Raw genomic sequence first — 25,235 nt, forward strand, 5'->3', positions numbered from 1 at the left:
ACAGGTAAAAAAATTAAAATTGCCTGGATGGAGGAGGAGGAAATTAGCTGTAGAGACCAACAACGTTTTGTGTAACACATTTATTACTGAATATTTTACCATGGGCCTCTATGAGGATTGACTCACGTTTGGAGCCAGCCCCAAACAGTCACTCAAGGAACTGCAGTTTCCCAAACCATGACAGCAAAATGCCCCCCACAGCATTACAGAGCCACTGGACCCCCTCACTGTAGGAGTCAGGCATTCAGTCCTGTACTATTCTCTAAGTGTTCACCACACATTCATTCGCCCACTTGAGGAGAATAATTGTTAAGGGTTGCCTCATCTGACCATATCAAACGTTTCCACATCCCTGTCGACCACTACTACTGCACCACTGAACTCCCAGATGTGCGTTCATCTTCATAATGAAGCGTTAATGCACTGCAGCCCTACTTTAATATCCCTCTCTATGTAATGGCACAGTTTGATCACGTCCTGCACTGACATTCTCAGTCACATGAGGAAGACTCGCTCATTTTTCCTTACATGTTGCACTCGTGGGAGTATCACGGTCATCAAATGTGCGATGTCGACCTTGTTTACTGACGTCTTTTCCACAGATATAAATTCAGGTGTCACTTCCTATATACTGTAGTTCTTATTGAAACACCAGCCACCTGAGCGTCTTTGTTACTGAAGCTCCTGCCCTCAGTGCCCCAACAATGAACCCTCCCTCAAAGTCACTTCAATCTTTTCCTCTTGTCATCTTGATACAGAATCTCCCTTTGTGAAGTTTTTTCATTTATTTATTCAGGGTTTTCCTAGAATTTGTCATCTACCGATATGCACAAATCAATTAAACTGATTTTGATGCTTACTTACTTTAGTTATAAACAGTTAAAATCAAAGTGTAAAAAACATACAGTGTGCAGTAAAACTTACTTGACCTGAGGGAGCGAGCTCATGAGTAGGGGTGGAGTTACATATGCAGGGGCTTTGTGCTCAGTGCTCTGTATGTAGTGAGAACTTTGAACTGAATTCTGTGTGTAACAGGGTATGAAGGTCAAAAAATGAATGCAGAAATAAATACATTTTATTTGTATCTGTATTACTGCATTTATTCATGGATTTATACATGTATTCATATGCATTTCAAGATTTGTTTATTTCTAAAGTTTATTTATTTATACTTAAGTCCTTTATAACAGGGATGTGAGGGATGTAATCTGAGACCATCTATGTGACCTAATGAGAACTATCCTAGTTAGCTGAATGTATAGGAGCCAGCTGAGAAACTGAGAAAATCAACCTCCTGCTCACAGTTTCCAAATTGTTTTATTTCGGGTGTCTGAACTACTCGCCCTCTCTTTACTAAACCTAGAAATTATTCCAGACAGTGTTTGGTGTCTTTTTGAAGTATCGCACCTGTCACAAACAAACCAGGCAGGCAACAGTACAAAGAGGTGGCAGGTAGAACCGTAGTATAGCAGGCAAACAGTCAAGGAAACAGGGATTAGGCAGGTATACAAACTCCGGTTGTGGAGAGCTTAGCGATGAGGACAAACACAACCTGACAACTGGTGAGTGGAAACAGGGTGGTTCATAAACAGAGAAGAAGATTGGGTAAGCGGAAACGGGTGTGTGCAGGGGCGGTGCGACCTGGGTCTGAAAGTGACGGGAGAGTTGGTGGTAATGAAAAGTGGCAGAAACACTTAAGTGAACTATGACAAATAAATGTGTGGAACATACTGAATATCTAAGAAACTCATTCATCGCTGAGGACACAGATAAAAAGCTTTAAAGTTTGACCTCAAGCAGTTTGAGTCAAGGTGTTTGAAACATTGCAAATGCATATGTCTGTTTCAAATTCAAATTGCACATTAATGAGTGCCAGTCGTCACCGTTAAGTTTTTCACTGGATTTCTCTGCTTGGAGTGAACATTATTATATCCTTGACCTTTTGCTCTGTTGATTCAGTTGTAATGAGCTGCTTTAATATGGCCATACAAACACAGCAGCCCTGAGTTAACTGGATGTTTTGATGTCTGTACTCAGAATGCAAACATGGGAAAATGAATTTCTGTGATAGGCAGTTTTTCCTGCGGAGGGTGTATTGATAAGAGCAGATAAACACCTCCGAGAGTCAGAGGCGGTGATTAGGATACACAGAGGATGAGGCTCAGATTGTTTTTTCTCTGTTAATGAATACAAATACACATACTTGTTCGTACACGTACACTCTGCGAGGTGTGCTTCACGCTCCTGAAATAAGCTCCAGATAAAACACCACGCACACATGCTTCAGTGCTAGGCTGATAATTTTTCTGTATTATAATTTGTGCACTATTAATAATTCAAATGCATCTGTTGCAGCACACATGCCACCAAACTGCAAAAAGGAGTAGAAACCCCTGATGATCTCGTATCCCTTTCTAGCCTTTCATTCTGCTGTGGTTACTGTGGTCGCAGAATCCACCCAAAAGCAGCGTAAGCAATGAAAGTCTTTTATCAGCACAGATGGTGCCCAAATACCCCATGAAATAGTATTTAATATTCTCTCCCTCTCTCTCTGTTGAAGAGATGCCATCTCATTTCCTTTGTGTTGCTGTAGTAAACAAAGTCATGCCCGTTTGTTCTTACCTTAAATGCTCCTCCTACTCAACACATTTTACTGTAATAAGGTTTTTAATTTACCTTTGATACCTCTGTTTGGAAAGAAGCATGATGAAATGTTTTAATTGACTCTTATTTAAACCCCTTCCCTGAACTGTGATTGTGCAGTTGTAACTAGGCATGGCAGACCTATTAAGCATTAGATTTCTCAATATTTCTCAAGCAGTGTGCATGATGCTGTATTAAGAGAGATACTCTGCATTCAAAGATGGTATAGTCATTTTCTAGCCTATATGCTGATGCTGAGGCTGAGTTACATAAGGAGTAATTCAGCATCAGTTCTGAAACCAAGGAGCATGATGCTGTATTAAGAGAGATACTCTGCATTTAAAGATGGTATAGTCATTTTCTAGCCTAAAATGCAAGTGAAAAAGAAACAAAAGGATTAACTCAGCATCACGTCTGAAACCCAGGAGCATTTCATCAACAAACAATTAGTTTTTTTGGGTTATAATTTTCATTTAAAAATGTCACATTCATGACGAGTACGCCGCCCTTGTATTTGCCCACTGTGATGAAACCAGTCCAGCTCTGACCTGGCCTTTGTGATATTTGAGAAGGTTTACACTGCAGCCAGCCCAGGCAAACTTGTTACCTGAGATTGTGTTACAGCAATACGCATTGGTTAGTTCTCATCCTCAAAATCTTTTCTCTTGTAATATTAAAAGTGAAAACATTTCTTTTGAAAAGCTAAGCAGCCAGACATTACTTCTAATACAAACACTGTTCCTTTATTTCCATGTCCTCTACATGGACCATCAGCTGGTGGGTATACAGTTCTCTTGACCTCGGACTAACCAGTTTGTTCCTCTCATGTATTAGCATACACAAGTCACAGAGGCAACCACAGGTTTCTCTCAAAGATAATTACCAATGTTTAAAAGGACCCAGAAGGTAATTTAAAAACATTTTCAGGATCCTCAAAGACTCTTCTAACCATCTGGATGAAAAAACATTTTAGATGGATTATGGATAATTTCCTAACCAGGTGGCTGACTTTGTGTTGTGGCTTTTGCATTGTCACCGTAGATTCAGAATGAGAGGCATATGTTGGTAAAAATCTTTTTTTATTAGTGCAGTGGACACAATATATTTTTTATTGGGTAGAGCTAATGGTTACCTCTGTTACTCACCTCATTGCTAATATGCTAATAACCTGCACAAACCAGGGCTAGCAGCTTTGATCTTTGTCTCTCGGCACATGTCTGTAGCCATCACAAGTACTTATTTAAGACCTATTACAAAATTCCCATTTTAGAGGGAGTCATTAAAATGCTGTTTTTTTTAATCAACTTGAGCTAATGCTAGCTCGATTAGCTAGCTAGCTATACCTAATCAAATGTGCCAGAAAGTAACATTTCAGCTGGTAAATTCACTGGTTGCCAGCTACAAATGAGAAGCTTTCTTTTGTTTTGAATTATTTAAAATTTCAAGTGGTAAATCTGCCACTGTTATGCAAGAATGTAAATCTTTCCAGACGCAGCAAAAGTAATCTTAAGTCTAGAAATGGGCACCGCGTCGCAGTCCTGCTGAGTTAAGCTTATTGCATGTATGAGCTGGATGGTCTGGCTCTTGCCAATACAGAAGTTTCTGAGTCTGTCTTTTTCATGGACAAGGCAGATTTATTTAAAATATAACCCTTGTGTCTGATTAGAATTATATCAGTTGGCGAGAGGAGTTCAACTGAATGAGTCATGTCATTCACTAATTCAGCCATTCAGTGTGACTAACCTTGAGCTCAAGCACAGAGAGCGCACAATAGCTGCTAGGCATGTACTGTAAGTGCTAAGACGTTTGGGAAAGTGTCAAACTGCCAGGAGTTGAGGCAAGATGAAAAAACAAGTCACTGATGCACTCTCTGTCTGACTAATGACTTTCATTAGTGAAGGAAAATGGAGGGTCAAAGCAGAAAGAAATAAAGTAGCCTGTGAAAAAGATATTTATTTTTTTCATATATTTTTTTCATGGTAGCCTGTGTACTGTGGTGCCCATTTTGCATTTCCTGCCTGGATGTAACCATTAGAAATGTATATTATATTTCTGTTGTTTTTGTTATCTGGTCCCATGTTTTGCAGAGCAGTTAACAACACTCCTACAATCTTGTTGAAAAGCATGTGTGAGGCCATACAGACCTTTAACTATCTGGAAGCAATGGGCCAGGAAGACGGATGATTCATGTTGACAGCAGAGCTCATATCACCCCGGGTGTAGAAGGGACATTGCTGGAAGGGAACGTATAATACGGATGCCATCATTAAAAGCTGAGAGAGTCTTCTGCTTAGCATGAAGCAGAGATAGACACGACACACATATTGCACAAAACTACACATGTATACACAAAATACAGACACGTAGGGTGCACAGAACTCTATCTCTTCTGCACACGCACTATTTCCACAATTTACAGAGCTTGCACAGGACACCTGAATAAACTTTGCTCAGGGTTTAGGAATAATAGCTCCGTGCAATCCTAATATCTGCACCCATTCCATCATTGAAAGCCATTATATTGGAACTGATTTCATAAATATGCTCTTATCCAGTGTGGGCAGTCAAATCAGTGGGTCTTTATTTAAACACAAACGATTTTCTCCCAAAGCCAGAAAAGGTGAAAACATCCACAAACCTGGCAGCACTTAATGCTGCTTTTTCCACCTTATTTGGTGCAGTTGAATCAAACCCTCTGCTGTTTACCCTCTTGTTTAAGCCTCCCGTCAGGACTGGAGAATGCTCCAATCAAATAAGATCTGCATGAAACAACAGCTCCGCATGAAATGGGAACTTTCAAGTGAATCCTGGAGAGGGCAATTTAAGGTGAGAATCCAATCAAAAAAATGCACTGTCTCTTACAAAACCCATAGTAAACCTGATTAACTGATTCTTTCTGGCTACTATAAATGTCCTTCTTCTGCCCAAATGCCTCCCAGACCAGCGCTTATTAGTTTTAAAGTCACAGTGAGATCAAAATTAACTTCAAGATATTAACTATTTGTATGTCACTGATTTTATTAAAAGTATTTTGTGAGACAAGAGGATATTTTAGCGGCTACAAATGGTGCATGAACAGGCACATAATACAAAAATCCATCTATGAATACAATAACACATTTCGGGACCTGCAGTTTCACAGGGTTCATTTACTTGCAACATCATATAACAATAACCTTTTTCTAAGACACAACAGATGCATCCCAGTGGTTGTGATTTACCCTTTTGTGAAATCCATAATTTCTGACAGCCCAAGATTAATAATGTTTTGTCCAATAAGCAGCTGACCTGAGCAATCGTGTGACTGATTACAAATAGTCTGCTTAAATGCCGCTGTCAGTTGTTAATGGGAAACAAGGCTGAGCCAATGAAAAACTGCAGCACAATTTCTGATTGGGGCTAATCCAAACAAACCAGGTGAGGGGAGGTGAAGCTATAAATCCTTCAAGACCACAAATTTAATATCCACAGAAATGGAGAATGGTTCTCAGAGAAGCTCAGCATGAACGGATCCTGGGATTTTCTGGAAATGAGGAAGCATATTTTGACTTCTAACCAATAAAACTGTTTAGAAATGTAGCTGATTTCCTTATTCACCTCAAGCAAACAGCCACAAAATGAGGCTGACATGTATTTTTTATGGGGAGACTCCAGCTTTTACCTCTGTTGACATCATAGGTCTGAGAGCCAGTTCTTTGGTTTTGTGGCCTCCAGTAAATTCTCCCTGCTGAAGTTACTTTGCAGCTCTCTAGGGTGAGAGGAGGTATCTAAACAGGGTGATTGATTATTTAATGTGCAGATATACAGGTTCTTGCCAGTGATTTGTAAAAATAAGACCCAAATAATTCACTGCCCGTTCAGAGACACTCAGCTAACCCGGAGAAGTCAGAATTAAATGGAGCTCTACTGACATCTAGTGTTAAAAAGTATATTTAGGTTGGGACAAGCTGATTCAAACACAATGCTGCAGGGCTGGAAGAAAGTCAGTCTTTATTTTGAGCAAAACCTGACTGTAGACGTACTCCATTCCATTTAAAGGTACTGACATCAAAATTTTATTTATGTTAATGTACAGAAGTATAATCAGCATAACAAAAACAAAGTTGTTGTTATGCCAAGCGGTCAATTTCATAGTGTTATACAGAGTGTAGGATTATTTTCGCTGCAGCATTAATATGTGAGCAGCATTTTGTTGTAGCTGGTTGAGATGGAGCTGATTTAACTACTGCTTACTTTATGGTTTTGGGCTGTTTAATCTGCGACAACCTCGACCTTTGATTCAATAATTTAGTTCCAAAGCCTTATTTTTCAGTGCAGTAAGAATATTTTAAGCTGTTTTTAAATTCAAATTAGCATCAGTATCTTCAAACAAGAAAGAATAAGGAATTGTTGATGCACTAGAATAACAAAAAGGGAATTATACAATGTCATTAATATGGGTCGATTTATGTTGAAAACAAGTGGAAATATTTCTAAGATGGAAGATTTTTTTTTTAAGAAAGTAAAACTTAATGGGCTTAATTCTCATATAAAATGATTTGATGATAATGAGCGGCTGAAAAATAAATAAGATAAATGTAATGGAGTAGAAGAACTTTTCAGGAAAAAGAAACAATATCCTTGATTACATTACTTGAGTAAATATATCTAATTACTTTCCACCATTGTAAAGCTGAAATCATGGGCCAGAGACGCAATAAACAAATATCAGACTAGACTTCCCCCAAGCAGACACTCAAATATTCAAAAATCTAACTGGAACATATCTGCTTTTGACTGAGCTCTGAACTTCAGACAAGAAATGTTAATAATATTCACTTCAAACTGACTCTGGTGTCTCTGGAGCCCATTGGGCCCCTGAGTCTGTGTTCAGCCCGTTCAGTATTCCACCCACAGCTGAAATGTGGATTTACATGAATTTCCTGTAAACTCTTTCTCAAGAATAAAGTTTCCTTTCTCAGAAAGTTTTAATCAGGTTTACTATAAGAAGTTTATGCTTTTGTTTTTCTAGACATTGAGTAGAAATTCACAGAGCTTACAAGTTTCTATATGAGTGCCACAATTAACTGTGGCAGCGGGCTGGCATGTGCAATACCAGGACCATAAAACTGAAGCAGCTAAATGTAACTCAGCCATCATTCATTTTATCATTTACACTTTTCCCGCTATGACATGTCAAAATGCCTTCTAAGGCATAGGCCTAAATTCAAAAGTTTGTACTCAAGGTTGAGGAAGTCAAAAGCATAAAACAGTCAAATGCAAGAACATATAACACTAATATTTAGGTGAAGGAAAAAAGGCAGTAAAATAAAAAATTAAGAAATAAAATAAAAAAATATATAAAACACCATAATACAATAGAGAATATAACTTGATATGGAGAGGGATTCAACCATATCATAGAAATAAAAATGTAATTGGGTCTATTAGTATTTTCCAATTTTAAAAGGAAACATAACCTTTGTATTTCACTTTACATAAGAGCATAAATACTATAATAATTACAAAAACAGTCATTTAAAGAAAATATGATTAGGCTACTCTGAAGACTTACCAAACAACTCGTATTGCGCACTTTTTATTTTTCGATAGTTTAGCTATCAAGTTAATTTCTTTCTTTCTTAAAAATTTCTTATAGTATATCTGAAACTTCCTAATTGAAACAATAACATTTAAAATAAATATAAATAAATAGAATAATAAAGCATCCAGAGTAACTGTTACATTTACATTTAGCTCTCATACCTCTGCAGTTACTGCACATTGTGAGTCCAGTCTCTGTCTCTGGACGTTACGTTACGTGCGGAGGGATTCACCGCACTTCCGGTTCCGTCAGTGCGGAGCAGAGACGTTATCGTGGGCGCAGCATCCAGAGATACGGAGGAGACGGCGACAATGGCCGACATATCACTGTATCTCACTAACGTTAATGTGTCGATAGGACAGGAAATGGCGGTGGAGCAGGTCGGTTAACAGTTTTCTCTTTCATTCTCACCATGTCTTCTCGTTGCCTCTGCTGAATGTGTGTGATGACGGTGGTCGTCACGGTTTGGCCCATCGGAACAAACTCCTGATGTTTATCGTCGCAGATTCGTCATGTCCATGAAAATTGCCAAATAACCAAAACTGACGTTAGAAATGACAGAGAAAAAAAAAAAATCAAATAATTTTTCCGCGTCGTAAACTTTCCTCTAAACAAAACCGTTACGAAAAAATTAAAAATAAATAAAGTAATTCATCGGGATTCATACCACCTGGTTAAAAGGGCGGCTAGTTTACCTGTAGCTGTCCTCTGTGATCAGCGACTAGCTATGATAAAGCGCTGCAAACAACAGGGTTTTTTCTTAACGTTATTTTAACACATATATTCCCGATGATGGACATTAAAATGATCCTGTTGCCATGACAATTAAATGTAGGCCAAGGTGGATTAAGAGGAAGTCACATAAGAGCTCAGATCCTGTCTAAACGACTGAGATGTAGTAGACACCAAATTATCAAATTCATTTTTGAGAATAGCAAAGACCATGCCATATTTCAGCAAACATGTCTTTTAAACATGAAATACATGATCACTGTATACACACAAATAGGCTTATTAAGTCTCCGTCAACAGTTGGTTGACCAACACAGCTCCAATGAAACCAGCTCCCACAAAGCTCTGGCAGAAAATACATTTTAAAAATTACATGCTCGGCAGTTCCTTAATTAAGACATTAATCAAATGCAAGCTCTCCAAACTTGCCTTACCCATTGCACACATGTAAACCACACACCCAGCACAGTTCCAACAAATCATCTGTTGATTACAGATAGCCTGATTGTTTCCTGATATAATAGCACATGCATTACAATAACTACTGAAAACAAATTATAAACCGACCCGTTTCCTTGATGAGCTTTTGAGTAATTTCCATTCTCAGATGACTGATCCCCTGCTCATCAAAGGGAACGTCCACCACCTCCTCCTTTAAAATCATGTCTGCCAACTTCAACAAGAAATAAGCTGTGGATACATGGAAGCTTAACAAATCCAGTCATGTGTGTATGTGAAATCATGGCAGATGAAAAGCACATTCTCTTATTTTCCACACAGTAATGCCACATTGATTGATTGTTGAGGTAGTTAAATTTGTAGCTAAGTAATTGTTGAATTGGAGTTTCCAAAATGATGTTATCTGGCACCAGTTTGTAAATACCTCAACAACAAATAGTGAAACGATTTCTTAATTACAACAAGGTTTCCATAAGAAGATAGTCAGGTTTTGTAAATAGTTTCTGGACCTTGTAACTGCTTCAAGTTCTTCGTCATCCTGTGGGTGGTACGTGCGTTGTAATGACTACAATGTGCACTTTTTAGGAAGCCAAAAAAACAATTGAGGTGGCCATGCTTGTGCATTCTCAATAACCAGCGTTTTGCTATGTCATTATCATCATTATCATCAACGGCTGACAGAGTAAACACTTTTTATGTAGGTAAAGCAGAGCGTCAGTCGAAGAGATAGCAAGCGCAATGACAAAGGGGCCCGACTGAGCTTGATATCAGTCAGCCCCTTTTTTTCAAATCCCATTGTGGGGCTTGATCACTTTTTCTTGGCTTGCATGTTTCCCATTGTTGTCTGTAGGTGATATTGACACAAAGATGCATTTTACATTAACTGGTCATAATTTCGGCGAGGTCTTCAATGTGTCGTCACGCTTCACAGAATCACAGGTAGGTCTACTATTTGTGAAAATGACAAATCTGTGAATGTCAACATCTGGAGGAATATGTAAACAAACATCACCAGACAACACGAGCACCAGTTAAACTTGAGCTCCTGTATCTTGTTGACACTTGTCAGCTATGACTTGATAGTCTGCGTGGTCATATCTTGAGGCTGCATCGACTCCCTTACAAAATGGTCTGTATTGTTTTATAATACACACTGACTCTGTGTTTGCTTACGATTTCTTCCCAAACTCAGAGTCCAAACCTGGGTAAGGACTTTGAGAGTGTGGAGCTGGGGGAGCAGGACAAGAGAGAGGAGGAGCAGCAGCAGCAGAGGGAGAAGGTTCCCCGCAGGATCATCCATTTCTCCAGCGGAGAGACCATGGAGGAGTATAGCACCGACGAGGAGGAGGGAGAGGACAAGGAGCCGGAGAGGAAGGACCTGCTGTCCTCCCCGGTCGATGCGGTGAGGGTGAGGAATGGTGGAGGGATGGGGAATTTGTGTGTGTGTGTGTGTGTGTGTGTGTGTGTGTGTGTGTGTGTGTGTGTGTGTGTGTGTGTGTGTGTGTGTGTGTGTGTGGGCACAAGAAGCTAAATGAGGACACAGGAAATGATGAAGAAAGGATGGTGTGTGAGAGGGACAAGGAATTTTTGTTTTCTGAGTAAATAATTCAAATGAGAAGCAGCAGCAGCAGCATAAATGTAGTTCATCACCTAAGTGTCACAGTGACTGTACTTTTTTGTGTTGCAGTCCAAGATGACTTGGGGTCCGTACTTCTGGTTCCACATGTGGAGAGCTGCTACATCCACCATCTCAGGTTTGTTCATTGAGGTCATTATGTACAACCTGGGGACCTTAGAGGGCCTGTATCATGATGCAAGATTAGAGAGTTACTCAGCTATGTTTGGGCTTAACTCAGGTTTTCTGGTACCATGGTGTTGGCCTTATTTTGACTGAGGTAGATCACCCCATGCAGCAGGTTATCCTCAGAGAATAAGGTCACTGGAAGTCATCATTTCTAGAGGATCTTGATAAATGACTTCATTTACAATAGAGCAGCAAGTAACAGTTTTCACTTTCACCACTAGGATCACTTTGCTTACCATGGTAATTATGTCAGAAATAGAAGAAACATTTTTACACAACCATGAGTCCACACTGGGGCTCTGCTAACAAGCAGAGTCTAATCAATGGTAATTACAGCTGCATATGAACCGCACACTTTGTTGCACATAGTTGTGTATTTATCATTTTAGTTTGTTTGTCATGAAATTAAAAAGAAAAAAACACCAAAATGTTACTATGTAAAATGAATGGATGATCTTATTATCTGTTGATGGATAATTAGTTTATTTTACAAAACTAAATCATGTTGAAAATTGCAACTGTATTTAAATAAAGGCTCGAAGGGGCAAGAAATCAAGTTCAAACACACAACTTGCTCAAATTCATTTGAACACAAACCATACAGCGTAACACATGAGTCTGAGATACAGTGTGACTGTGTAGCTGACAGCATGTGTGGCCAGCGATGACCATCTCTCAGTGGCCAGTACCCTTCAGTGTGGAGCTGGGTGCTGTGACGAGTTTACAGGATGAGACAATACCGTTGATATTAATATAGTTTGATGTTGTGTCACATAACACAGCGCCAGTTCGTGCTGCTGAATAAGAGCTGGTTTGTAAAATGACAAACAATGGTTCAGTTATCTGGAGATGGTTCAGATGGTTCATTAGCTGAGTTCACTGGTAGGGCAGGAGGGCACGCAAGAGGTCAAACTGGTCGTGAGGTTTTAAGAGCGCCCTCTGCTGGACCGCAAGATAAACTACTTCAGACAAGTCATTACAGTTCAAATGTTTGATTTTTTCCCATGTTTAAATTTCAAATAAAAAGTGACAGCTCCGGTCTACCTTTATTATTTTTAATATTTTGATAATATGATTGCTATTTCATGTTATGATACCAAGGTTATCCAGAATGTTTTTATTTTGAAAAAACTTAATTCAGATAAAATATGAATTACTGATGCTGCTGACTTCAAACTCAGCATCTGTGAAGTTAACAGAAAGTAGGAACTAGAACATGTTTTTTTATTTAAATTGAACTGAATTGAACTAAACTGTTATTGTAGTCATTGGTTATTCCAAGCAGGGTGCTGCATGCTGCAGGATGTTTTGTTTTGGTGTATATTTGTATTACATCCAGTTCCTCCTTATCATTTTCCAGCGTGTGACTACCTGGGCGAGAGGATGGCCTCCCTCTTTGGGATTACATCAGCCAAATATCAGTACGCCATTGATGAATACTACAGGATGAAGAAAGAGGTATGCTGCAGAGATGTTCTGTAGTTCTCAGAGCATGTTGTTGTGATTCTGAATTCATTAATTGGCTGGTGTAATTCCCTCTTGTGCCAGAGGGAGGAAGAGAAAGAGGAAAACCGCTTGTCAGAAGAAGCAGAACGATCCTTCGACCAGCTACAATCTCAGGAAGACGAGGACGAGCCAATTACCATGACAGACCAGGTGGAGGTGTCTGCCACAGCCGCCGCTCACCCTGATGTCACCTATCAAATCGAGAATGAAAATCAGGTGCCCTCAAGCACCATCAGAGTCCCTGTTATCGTCACGGCAACCTAACCATCCCTAGAAAAGGACGTTTGAGCTTTGATTTGTGTTTGTTAATTAAAGAAGGAACACTTGTTTCACGAAGCACCGTTAGGTTTGTGTCTGACACAGCTTTAGATGGGCAGTGCTGCTGTATGGTGGTTGTTCGGCAAGGACAGTGGTGGAGGAGTCACTCCTCTGACCATGAGGTGTCCCTTTCCAACAGTGTAGCAGCTGATAAAGTAACTGCTGGGTAATGTAGCAACATCTTGTGATGAAAAACATAAAATTCGAGTCAGAAAATGTTATCAAATGTGCCAGTTGATCTGCTCATGCATTGTTTTGTTGAAGTTTTTAGCCCATTCTGACCAACAGTTTTCCATTCCAGCTCATTATTACATTATCCAGCTGTTTACGGCTTTGTTAGCTGCTACAGCAGCCTCCCAAATGTGAACGTTTGCTGTGGAGTGAAGGTCATATGTTGCTCCCCTGTGCCTCTGATGGACCGGACACTGTGCCTAAATCACCAATACAGCCAAGTCAATGCCAGATCTAGACTAAACATATATTTGAAAATTATTTAAAGTGTTTAAAGACTTGAATCAGCCTTTGATTTTAGTATGTGCACTCAACGTTGGGTAAAGTTTTTCAAATATCTGGTGCATATAAACAGCTATTTTTGATCTGGTCAGAATGGTGCGTTCTTGATACACCTGGCTGCACCAAAGAGCTGCCCGTTTTAACACCCCCTCACCTGTTTGATTGTTGTCTGTATTAATGTTTATTAAGCTTGTATTGCACTGAATGTCTGTGGAAGCACTGAACAGATTTAGCCTTGGTTATCAAATCATCTGTCGACCACGAGACTAACAGACATTTTGTTAAAAAAAACAACAAAAAAAAACAATGAAAACATTTTTAGGTTATGTTGCTCTTCCTGTCTGCCTCATCTACTGCAGGTAGAAAAACATACAGTAGTAGATGTGGTTTGTAGAACTTTGATAAAGGCAGGGAGTCTTGTTACACTAAGTCTGTATAAAGACATGCAAACTGACATTTTTAACATTTTTTAGTAAAATTTTTTATATTTATGTATTTATTTTACCAAACTGACTGCACTTAATTTATGCATTTTTGTCTATTGTTTTAATAAGCAACACTGTAATGAAGTGTTAATAAAATCATAGTTATCGTCTGACTTTCATACTTGTCTTTGTGGGAGTTTTTCATTTCAAAGTTATCAAGAGGTCCGAATGGAAAAATCTGTATTATTTTCCAAAGTCAATGTTGGCAGCGCCGCTGTGCTGTCTGCCTGTTGAAAGACTCATAGTGGTGCTACAGTGTGAGTGATGTGACTGATCTTTGTTGCTGCGAACAAAGTGCCTGTGTTGCTCTGTACGCAGGCCGCCCTGAGGTCAGAGCCCCCGTCTGCTCGCTGCACAATGTCACCATTCTCAGGTCAGAGTGGGTTCCTGTGGTCCTGAATGACCCCCACAGCGGTCACGCCCTCACTGCAACAGACACACACACAACATTCAACAACAACAACATGACATATTCAGACTCACAAACGGTCAGCTAAGTGATGGCTGGTAGATGTGACAGCAAGTGATTTGTAACAGCAATAGTAAATGGGTTTTTGTGCGTGTTTTATTTTGTGTGTCTACTTGCCATCATTATTACGAACAACTGCTGCAGTAGACTCAAGATTTTTCTTTGATTCGTCAAAAATACTTGTTTAAATACAGATTTAAATTATGTCGTTACAGATCTTTCTTGTGAAATATATTTATTTGCCTCTTTCAGAGCTGAGTGAGAAGATCGATGTCACTCTCACATCTGTACAGTAAATCTGCAGCTGCACCCATGAGCTGTTAAAATCTCAGTTTAAAAATGGTTTCATTTATTTTCATGACATGAACTGGAGCTTGAAACGAGACTAAAAAAAAGCTTGTTGCCAGTATTTTAAGACTTAATGAGAGACTAAATAATTTATGATGGGAAAGTGTGGCAGTGACTGTTAAAGGAAGTCTCTGTTTCCTTTCCAGTATGATAGCTGTTTTCTGGAAAAACAAGAAACTGTTCTGCTGGTCATTTAGACGGGATGTGAAATTATAAACTTGGACACTTGCCGTCTTTCTAACTATGCAAACTCACAAACATGACGTGAAAGCGAGGCCTGTTGGTGGCTGACCCTCCGTGTGGTGGCTGAATCCACGATGCACCGCGTCATTATGGCGGTGCCACGATGAGACAGCTCATCTCTAATAGTCACATAGTGAAGTCAATCCACGCCACAGTCAGGCCACACAAGGCAGCCTCACACATCATCCACGCTGAGAGACAATGCCACCCACTGACAGCCGGAGTCATGTTGCACTGCTGCCAGTTCATCATGCTGGTGTGCGTAATTCAAAAACACAGAGACGGGGCAGATTTTTAAAATTATGTTTTCACTCCGAGATAGCACAGATAAATATTTTTGTTAAGAGCATTAATGAGGACGTGAGCCTGGAGGCAAGGCCGAGTCAGCTCCTCTGCTTTGACTGAAATAGACTTGAATTCTTGAAAAACATCTCCCGGCTGTTTTTATCTGTATTAATTATTTATATGTTTTTCAGTCAGTTGTGTACATACATAAAGTCTGAGATGGGATTTTGCTTCCTTATTGCACACACTGTGTGAACTGATTCTTCAAGAGAATCTGACAGATTTAAGTTGCCAGTTTCCACTTACAAGCAGGATCTGATCTGGCTGAGTCGTAATAATAAGTAAACACAAATTCATTTGCTGTTGGCCCCATGAGATCTATTTCTTTAGGAAGCTTCAAGTGCTTGATCAAGATCTATAGTATAAAAGTTTGTATTCTTAAAATAAATCATAAAAATATGACAAATAATAATACATTTTCATATATGGATGATACACTGACACAAACATGCCTGTTTGTAGAGCCTTATGTTGTTGTTTGATTGTCTTGATTTTTTTTCTCTACAAGTGGAAGAAATACAGAAAATGAAGGAGAACAAAGGAGACAAAGACAAATGACCATTATATTATAAACATGACAGTTCTGACCCAGTACGGCCTGAGGGTAAACAATTACCATCAAGATCCAATAAGTTTGTTAAAAAAAAAAAAGAATGTAATATTACTGAAAGTAATGTAAATGTCAGCCTGGTAATAATAAGTGTGTTGTTCCAAACAACTGTATTATTAGGAGAAAAAAATATAATATAATGTAATGTAGTTAAGTATATAAATCCACAAAGACTGAGGCTTAGACAGATGTTATCATTAATTATCATTACTTTAATCAACCTGAGTCAAACTGCGAACTCCATCTAAGCAGCTGTTGTATGTTGTATCAGCTGCGTCAGGCCAAAACTAATTGGCTGTGTCCAAGTTCAACAGACTGTAACATAGGCTACATTAAATGGGATTAATAATTTACAAATACAGAAGGACTGGAAGCACTAGTTACTGTGTAATTATTTAATTATTAATTATTAATTACATTTACAGATAACTACTGGTCAGACGTACCAGACATAATCCCAGTTTTTTCCAGAGGTTACTCACCAGTGTCTGGTTACTACTGGTTGATAGAGAAAACATCTGAAGACAGGAGGCAACATTTTGCAGTTTGTAGTCAGTCCACTAGAGGGCAGTAGTGTATTTAACAGGAGAGACTAACTGAGGTTACTATAGATCATGATGCCAGTCAAGTTGAAACAATGTGTGAAAATAAACTAATTTTGAATCAAGTTTTTTTTTGTTTTTTGTTTTTTTTTTTCAAGTGTTTAGGAAAGTTTACACAATTGCCCTGACAAAATAGTTTTTCAGCATCAAAGTAAAAGAAAAAATATATAAAATGGTAAAAACAACGATGGCTGGAAAACATTTTATAATTAAAATCACGTTGGTGTTTTTGTCTTTTTAAATTTGGAGTCTGATTACGTGACCATGTCCATCCCGCTCTGTGCAGTGCTGCAGCAGACTTTATCTGTTTGAGCGTCTTCCTTCTGGAGGACATGAGACACGCAGTAGTCATCAGGGGATCAGTGATTAAGGGGGAAAATCCAGAGTTGAGAATTCACAATGCCATTCCTTGTGACTTAGTGTTTACTGGTGCAGCCAGTGTGTGTGCGTGCACAAATACTCGTCTGCACACGTGTTTGTGCAGCGGGATAAGTGCTTAAGAGGTTTGTCCCAAACTTTGCTTCGACTCTGATGTGCCACTCGCTGGCCTTGAGTTGCCTGACACTTCAAGCATACCTGACATTTTTTCAGACTTTGAGGGGTGGGGGTGGGGACAGAGGGTGTTTACTGTTCTGGGGAGACCAGTTTAGCCAGCACGTTCACTTCTGATTTACTCCAAGGCGGTGCACTACTCTAACCACATGTCCAAAAACCACACCTGACTTCCATACGTGCTGATACAGCTAGTCTGCGATTCATCAGGGCTCACATGCTGTTTAGTCACTCACACAGTGATATTAGAAATAGTTTAGTTAGTGCAGTTTGTGCTGTGGCAGCAGAACAATCTGGTACCTGTCTGACTTAAGACACAAAAATAGCCTGGTAGGTTTGTGGCACGTCGCTCCAAATTTCCTAGAGATGAGGATGTTTCTTAAAAAAAGGGGGACAGCTGCTCCTCAGTGGTAAAACAGACATGTATATAAATGGAAACAGAGACAGAGGCAAGGAAGTAAAGACACAGAAGGACAGTGAGACATATAGAAAGACAGAAGGAGGGAGGATGATGAGAACAGCAGCAGCCCCTTTGATGTGGGCCTCAGCGGGGCCCTGTGTGTCTAAGACGAGGCAGGCCTGCTGAGGGAAGGGGATTTCCAGCGCTGCTTGGTCTCCCGCCTCACCTCCTTAGCCTTTGCTTCCTCCGTGGGCTACAGCTTAAAAACACAGAGAGCCTGTCTACTCTGAGACGAAGCCTCTACAGCTAACACTGACACTGGCATCGTCGATGTAATGATAAGACACTGTTTTATTACCACGTCCCTTTCGGGGTAGAGTGGAGCAGAATATGCAAGGTGGAAGAGTGTGAGCTGTTTTGCTGTGGGTCATCAACTTCCTTCTCTTTAGGTTTGCATGCTGTGTGATAACACTGATATTTTCAGCTCTGCATCAAATAGTTTTGAATATGATTATACAGGTCCTCTTTGAGGCATCCTTTGAAGCATCATGTGTTGCATTGAAACTGCATTGCATCCACAGTTTGCAACCTCCACAAGATCAGCATTTATGAATACACACTTTTATTTTTCCTCAAACATACAAACACACATTTCTTTTGACATGCACAGAAAACATCCAACATGCATGATTATGATCTCCCCTAGATTACTGCAAAAACTCCACTGAACGTTTTCTCACACATTTTGCAGTTCACACTACGCTTGCTCACTCACTCACTGTCTGTCTGCACACAGTGCCCTTTACACACCCAAATACATATGCACACACCCAAATACAGACACATGCACTTGACTGTCAAAAAAGTGCCCCAGACACACACACACACACACATACACACACATACACACAGACACACACACATACACACAGGCGTGCGCATTGTGGAAAGTCCCTGGCACAAGCTGCCTCCTATCTCAGCTGCAAGTTTGCTAGTACAGGTGGCTGTTTCAGTGACAACAAGGCTGAGACAATATGACCTGTGATCCATACTTCACCAGCTGCTCGTGCATTAATTGACTCGCTGTTTGTCTGAAAAAAGCAGAAAAGTTCAATTACATGCACACGAAAAGGGCGTTCAGGGCCTTAAATTACCACGAGCTGCCAGATAGATGTGGCTGGAAAGCCTCAAGTTCATGTAACAACCACACTTTGCAAGGTTTTATCGTGTGTGTTCAGTCATTCTCCATTAAATCTGCACACAAAGACGAAGAACGACTTCGGTAGATGAAAAATCTGGTGTAACTTGTAATGCACTAGGCAGCTTTTTTCTGAATCTACTCTCGGCCCCACTGTAGTTAATAATTTCAAATATTTTCAAACTTGAAAAAATGAAATATTCCCTCCTTTTATGATTGATCAGATATTTACTGGACAGTCTTCTGAATCAAAAACAGATCCTTTCAACGACCAGTCTCAGCCCTTGAAATTCTGTGCAACCTTTTTGTGAACATTTTTTGCTTTTGCTGTTTCCTGTCAAACACTGGATACCTTTGATTAGTTTATTATGTGAAGAATGTTTTTGTCTAACTTCCATTCTTCTCTGTTTGTCTTTCCTTTATTCTGTTTGATTATTCTTTGGCCACGCTGGGTGAGACAGCAGGAAAGCTGCTAGTTTTTAAACTGAGTCAAATCCACAGCTGGGGAGGTTTTTTCCACAGAAAATTAACTGTCTCTGTGATAGATGCACATTGTATATGACCTTTGTATTTACATTTTTTCCAATTTAAAGGGTTTTATTAATAAGTAAAAGTGCAAGGTAAATGGAATGTGTGAGTCAGTTCCTTGATCAATAGATGCGACTGACAGTATCTCATCTCTATCAGTGTCAAACACATTATGACTCAAGCTCCCTTCAACCATCAGCCAGAGGACACAATGTGTCTTTAATCATAATCTGTAGCTCTCTCTTCATCTGGACACATGTCACAAGTGATGGATGTTAGCAGTTTGTAAAAAGTCCCAGTGGGAAACTGATCTCATTTGTTTAGATATACTTGTATCAGTGACTGATAATCAAAGTCTCACAAAAACCCATGTCGCACTTTTTAAGAGGTACTTTCATTATTCAGATCACATCAAAATAAAACTCATTTAAATAAGGGTTGGGACCAACTAGCTATTACAGGCAGCAGGTTTGTTAGGATTATGAATGAATTACACAAAATAACATGCAAAACATCATGCAAAACGACACGCGAAACATCATTCTGAAAATCAAGTCATAAACCAACTAAAAGGAAAAGCACAAAGTGATACAAAAGAAGACACAAAATGAGACGCAACACAACTGAAAAGAAATGCAAAACAACCCCTGCATTCAAAAGGTGCTAAAACTGTGGATTAGTAGATACAAAAGATTCAGAATAATGGATCAGTATAGTCATGTATTTGAGTCATTATGGCTGTCACAAGGTCTACACCTTTCACTCCCTGGAGAATAATTCAAACATCAGTTCCTCTTTGGAACAAGTAGCAATGAGTCTGATCATTTTGGCCTTTTGACTTTGTTTGGGAAACATTGCCTTGTTAGAGGGTGTTTTATTTTGCAGGGTGGAGGCCTGCTCCCATTTTCAGAATGGCTTATGTAAGTGCTGGTCAGAGCCAAACGGTAGTGAAACATCCTCCACAGAATAATGTCCCTGCATGGGTGGAGTGTGGTGCTGCAAAGGACACTGAGGTCCAGATGTATACTTTAGGTACTTTCCCCTGTAAAGAGCAAACCCCCCGCCCCCCCTGCCTCCCCCTACCCCTACCCGTCCCAGTGTCTGTCACCCATGTTTTCAGATCATATATACAGCCAGCAGTGTGAACAGAGGTTTGAAACAAGGAAGCGGTAAATATGTCAGCCCCCTCCCCTCCCTGGGCCAATGGCAAACAGCTCAGCTTGTGGTTCTTTGTTGTTGGGGACAAAAATAACAGAATAGGAACTTTTATCATTTGCAGACAAGAAGAACATAGAAAAGCAGCTTTGGTCATAAAGAGTATTACAGGGCGAACAAAGGTTTGTCATCTACTTGTTAAATTATCATTACTTAATTATCATTAAATTGGTCATGGGCACCAGTGTTTGTATTGTGGTTTAAATGCTGCACCTAAAACATCCAAATAACAAGTCATTCATTTGCTATAGTTATATTTAGTTGATTACCGTTTAGTACACTTTTCTTCACTTTCTTTCAGTTATGCTGCAGATGTAACAAAGTATCGTTGAACATTTGGGGGCAGCTGTAAACACAACATACTTTCACCTCATACAGTTATTAAGGCCGACATGTTGGCAAACAGTTTCTTATTTTCACATCCAGTAAACGTGGAGTAACATCAGCATTCATTTGGAGCCGTGTTCCTGGCCACCTGATGAATTTAGGTCCAATATTCGCTCTCTATGTCGCTGTGTTTTGGTCTCCACCAGCCAGTTGCTAACTTTGTGTCTCTGCTGCTGGGCTGGTAGTGTACAGTGGGTTTATCAGAGCTTTTTCACTGAAAACTGCTGCAGGCTGTGTCTGGAAATTACGCTGATTGGAGCAGTGAAGGGGAAACCAAACCAGTAAAGCTGCAGAGCCTAATACCAAAGAAAAAGAGCTAAAATGCACTAAAAGTGCTCTGTAGAGTTAAAGGGAGCTGCGGTGTGGGTGCATCACTGCATGTGACCCATTTCAAATTGCACATAGTTAATTGATTTGTTGTTAAAATGGAAATATCACTTATTTCAGCTTAAAACACGCTGCAAATTCACTAGTGTTAAAACCAAGAGCATAAATGCCTCAATAAGCCAGATGATATATATTGTATGAACTACTGGACTGAAATTCAACTCAGTTCAATTCAAGAAGGCACAGCACAAAAACCTTTTCATTTCTATAGTTAGATAGTCACAGTAATCTTGAAAGGAGAACATAAACCCTGGTGTTTATAGTGTAACTTTCTGTTTGTTGTCTACCTGCTGAAAGAAGCACAGCCTGAACCACTGTCTGTTCCTTTAAAAGACAAACATATGTGTGTACATTTGTGTAAAAAATGACCTCACTTCACTTCATCCACTTTACTGAATATGACAAACCTGGGTGTGCACAGTCACCTATGAGCTCCCAAAGGAGTAACAGGGGCAGAGATCAAGTGAATGGTGAGCATGTGAATCTTTAGGGAGTGGTAATGTCAAATAACAGCCCATATCTGAGTGACAATAGGAAGACATCGCCCACATAAACAGACACACACACACACACACACATACACAACAGTACTTGATTTCATAGAAACGATAATGCAGGTACAGTCAGTACTTGTTACTTGATGTTTATTATACAAGGCTTCCCATCCCAAACTGCGTCAATCCCAGGAGGAATGGGAGAATGTGAGGAACGCTGTGTCCCTGAGGAGGTCAAACACTGATGTGCATCTCAGCATAACTCATTGTCAGTCCGAACATCTTGTCCCGAATCTTGTAATGCTCATTTGCACAAGGAAATCTCCCAACATCCTGGAGGAGAGGAAACTCCCTGCTTTTGTTGTGGCCAGCCCACGCAGCAGCAAAACAATGGATATTTTTGGCCCTTTTGTTAAATTTAACCCACTTACCAACACAGTTAAAATGAAATTGCTATTTACATTTTTGGCGGCTTTTGAGTCAAGCAGAAACCTGCCTCCTGTTTGTTACTTTGATAAAACACTTGTGGCTGAGATCTTTGCATTTTTCCTTTGTCATAGTCAGGACATGTGTGGTGAGGTGCATTCAAAGCCCTCGATACCAAACAAGGCCTCATAGCTAAGTGCTTGTTATGTCTGTGCCTCATACACGGTGCTGTATATTTACAGAAAGACTTGGCTCTTTTATCTTCCCTTTAAATTTCTTCAACACAAAAGGGTCCCACGCCGTCTGGAGTCGCTACCAGACCAGCCTGTTTGTCTGTCTGTGGGGGGAAACAGTTCATGACACACAGAGGGAAATATGAGAGGAAGAACAGAGGGAGGCAGTCAGGCAACTCATTGTCCCGAGTTGAGGATTCAGCAGCGCAAAATACACGGAGACGCACAGTGAGAGAGGAATTCCCCCTGTAAGTTCAAATGATTGCAGATGTGCGCCTGGCCGACTGCTACTGCACACATCTGGGCCAGAAAGCTTCCCCGCACGCCTCCTCTTCCATCCTCTGAGCCCTCGATGTTTCGTCTTTATAATACTGCCCTCTGCTCTACCCTGGAAAAGCAATTAGCTAGAACACATGGCCCGGTGTAAGCTACTACTCACCAGGCAGCCAGTTCACCGGCGGCTGTGGTGGATCCACGGGAGTGTGTATCATGGGAGGCCTGAAAAGACCATTATCTTGGCAGCTGGGACGAGAGATTTGGCGGAGGGAAAGTTTTGGGGGATTTCAGAAGGGAAAGATGCAGCCTCTAAGTAACAGTGCTACTGGAGGTCAGCGGTAGTCCGGCACTTCTGCAAAACTGCACGTTTATGGTTTTACAGTTTTGCAGGATTTGCACATTGTTAAAAGGAGATTTTCATTTCTCGAAACTACTTCTCCAAATAAAGCAGCTTTCTACCATGTTTTATTTTGAAATGCAACACCCCATCCCCCCCACTCCCCATCTTGAAACTAACTTAAATATTTAAGTTAAAGGAAATGTTGATAAGTAAGTATGCATCTCTGAGCAACATGTTCTTAAATTTGGAGTACAGCACGTCCTCCTGAACAGGGAACATTTCCTGCTACTACTAATGATCCATAATTGAGCTCAATTTGGACTCACACACAGACGAGGTATTTTTGGCGTCTCTCACTCTGTACACATTTGTTGTTTACTTCCTCAAAAGGAGACACGCACCTGAGTCACTCGGACTTCTTTATGCTCATTCAGAGACAACAGGCGCTCCACATAGGCCTGAGACACGCTGTGCGCATGTGCGAACACACACTAGTGGGAAATTCCCAGCAAAAATTCCACTCTAGCAGTCCTCTGTGAGCACATTCCTGTGTTTTTCATAACATCTCGCTGCTGAAATGAAAGTCAAATTTACAGTGGTGGGGCAGTTTTGAAGATCCAGCGTACCCTCAATCTAGCAATAAATTTTGTTAGACTGAGGATATTGCATGTAAGCTTATATCCCTGCTAGATTTCCTGGATGCAGATCTCTTTGAGAATGTGAGGGAGCATGAAAGAACAGGCAGAGTAGAGGAGGAGGAGGAGGAGGAGGAGAAGGAAGAGGCCAAAGGGTTTCAGAGAAAATTGTGCTAAAAAGGTAAAAACAGTAAGACATTGTCTACTGATTCATGAGGTCACATTTCTACATAGAGCTCATGTGTAGCCAGAACACAAAATAGCATCATGACTTACCATCCAATGTACAGTCACATCTGCTGTATAATGGTTGGGAACGTTTTCTCATTCCAAATTCCCCTAGCATTCCCTGCAATGACTTCACAGCTAAATGTGGCTATTTATTTCTAATCCTGTTTGACTATCTAAAATAACCAAATAAGATCGATGAGAGCATGTTTTCCATGTGCAGACAACGTGGACACTAAATTAATGGACGTAGACGGCTGTGAAAGGGGGGGATTTTTATAGGCGTACAGTAGTGTGCAAAAAATGAGTCATGCTTTTTGGTGACCCCCCCCCCCCCAGCGTGCCACAAGCTTGTCGATTAAGCCGTGGTCTTGCTCTGGGATTGCACAATATTTGGTAGCACAATAGTATCATTGTTCTTGTTGGTTGATGTATTTCTTTCATCATCATGTATGTAATGGACCAAAGCACAGTTGGTTTGGCTGCTGCTGCATGGTACAGTTGGCATTGCTGCCATGAAGCAGGGTGTTTCCTCTCTTCTCAAGCCATCAAGAGATTACTGACTCCACTCTATCATTACTGAAGCCACCATGCAGGAACTACTGGCCTCCAAAATTAATCTGTAGATGGGTTTTCCAGATTTTGCATCAGCCAACCCCCTGTACCTGGAAAATCTCTCCTGTTTCCAATGAAAGAATATTTTTATTTCCTTTTGGTTCATAAGAAGTGCCACATTAATGTAGATAGGCTACCATATTTCTAAGTGCTGTGCATTATGTATCAAAATGAACTATTAAAGCTACAGTATTTTTGTATTAGCAATAGATCAGATGACTATGTTGCTATGCCATTAGCTGGTGAACAAAATGGAGCATTTAGTGACTGGTGGATGTTTAAACAGACAAATATGTGGCTGACACTTTAGCCATATAACTCAAATGAAGGTAATAAATGTCTGTTCCAATGAAACCAAGGGGCCTAAAAGTATGTTCATTAACTTTTATGTGTGCAACATTACGAAAGTAGTTATACTAATCAACGAAATGAAGTCGTAGCACATAAATGAGCAGTTATTGGAAGTTTAAGCCGGTTTTCTGGTTTGAGCTCAACAAAGTGAAAGCCTGGGGGCAAGGAGTAAAGTTGCAGTTGCTGTCAGTTTGTGAGTAAAACCCTGCATGTCTGGTTTGCAGACCACTATCAAATGATGGGCCTTAAAGATGCACATAATGAGACAGCTCAGTATGAGTGCAGTGGATGTTACAGTGATCAAGGTAT

At 40.1% G+C, this 25,235-nt stretch overlaps 1 protein-coding gene and 1 long non-coding RNA gene across 6 annotated transcripts in view; one reads left to right on the plus strand and one right to left on the minus strand.

The window, feature by feature from the left end:
• LOC139621806 (uncharacterized) overlaps positions 1-9,157 on the minus strand; it is a 47,944-nt gene extending 38,787 nt beyond the window's left edge. Inside the window, exons 1-3 of one of the 4 annotated variants that reach the window (XR_011691088.1) lie at positions 8,923-9,157; positions 8,639-8,713; positions 4,577-4,877 (exon numbers count right to left, since the gene is read on the minus strand). This is a non-coding gene — a long non-coding RNA (uncharacterized lncRNA). Of the gene's footprint in view, positions 1-4,576; positions 4,878-8,388; positions 8,524-8,638; positions 8,781-8,922 lie in introns of those variants that run through there. The other 3 variants (XR_011691087.1, XR_011691086.1, XR_011691085.1) reach the window with 3 other exon arrangements.
• Positions 8,448-14,163, plus strand: LOC139621805 (protein FAM177A1-like). 2 transcript variants are annotated; one of them, XM_071478670.1, is made up of 5 exons: positions 8,448-8,607; positions 10,611-10,826; positions 11,106-11,172; positions 12,583-12,680; positions 12,771-14,163. In XM_071478670.1, the coding sequence occupies exons 1-5, from the start codon at positions 8,539-8,541 to the stop codon at positions 12,990-12,992; spliced, it is 672 nt and encodes a 223-aa protein (XP_071334771.1). In that variant the 5' UTR covers positions 8,448-8,538; the 3' UTR covers positions 12,993-14,163. The 2 variants fall into 2 exon arrangements, with proteins under 2 accessions (XP_071334771.1, XP_071334772.1); XM_071478671.1 differs by having other exon boundaries at positions 10,611-10,820.
• Positions 14,164-25,235: the final 11,072 nt, after the last annotated feature.

The sequence above is a fragment of the Trachinotus anak genome, unplaced genomic scaffold, assembly GCF_046630095.1.
Source record: "Trachinotus anak isolate AG129_WGS33_773 ecotype Australia unplaced genomic scaffold, CSIRO_AGI_Tana_v1 ptg000005l, whole genome shotgun sequence".
NCBI classification, from domain to species: Eukaryota; Metazoa; Chordata; class Actinopteri; order Carangiformes; family Carangidae; genus Trachinotus; species Trachinotus anak.

Coding starts and splice junctions, on each gene's coding strand:
- LOC139621805 (XM_071478670.1), top strand. CDS start 8,539: ATGGCCGACATATCACTGTATCTCACTAACGTTAATGTGTCGATAGGA. Junction 10,827..11,105: donor CCCCGGTCGATGCGGTGAGG/GTGAGGAATGGT, acceptor TTTGTGTTGCAG/TCCAAGATGACTTGGGGTCC. Junction 12,681..12,770: donor ACTACAGGATGAAGAAAGAG/GTATGCTGCAGA, acceptor CTCTTGTGCCAG/AGGGAGGAAGAGAAAGAGGA.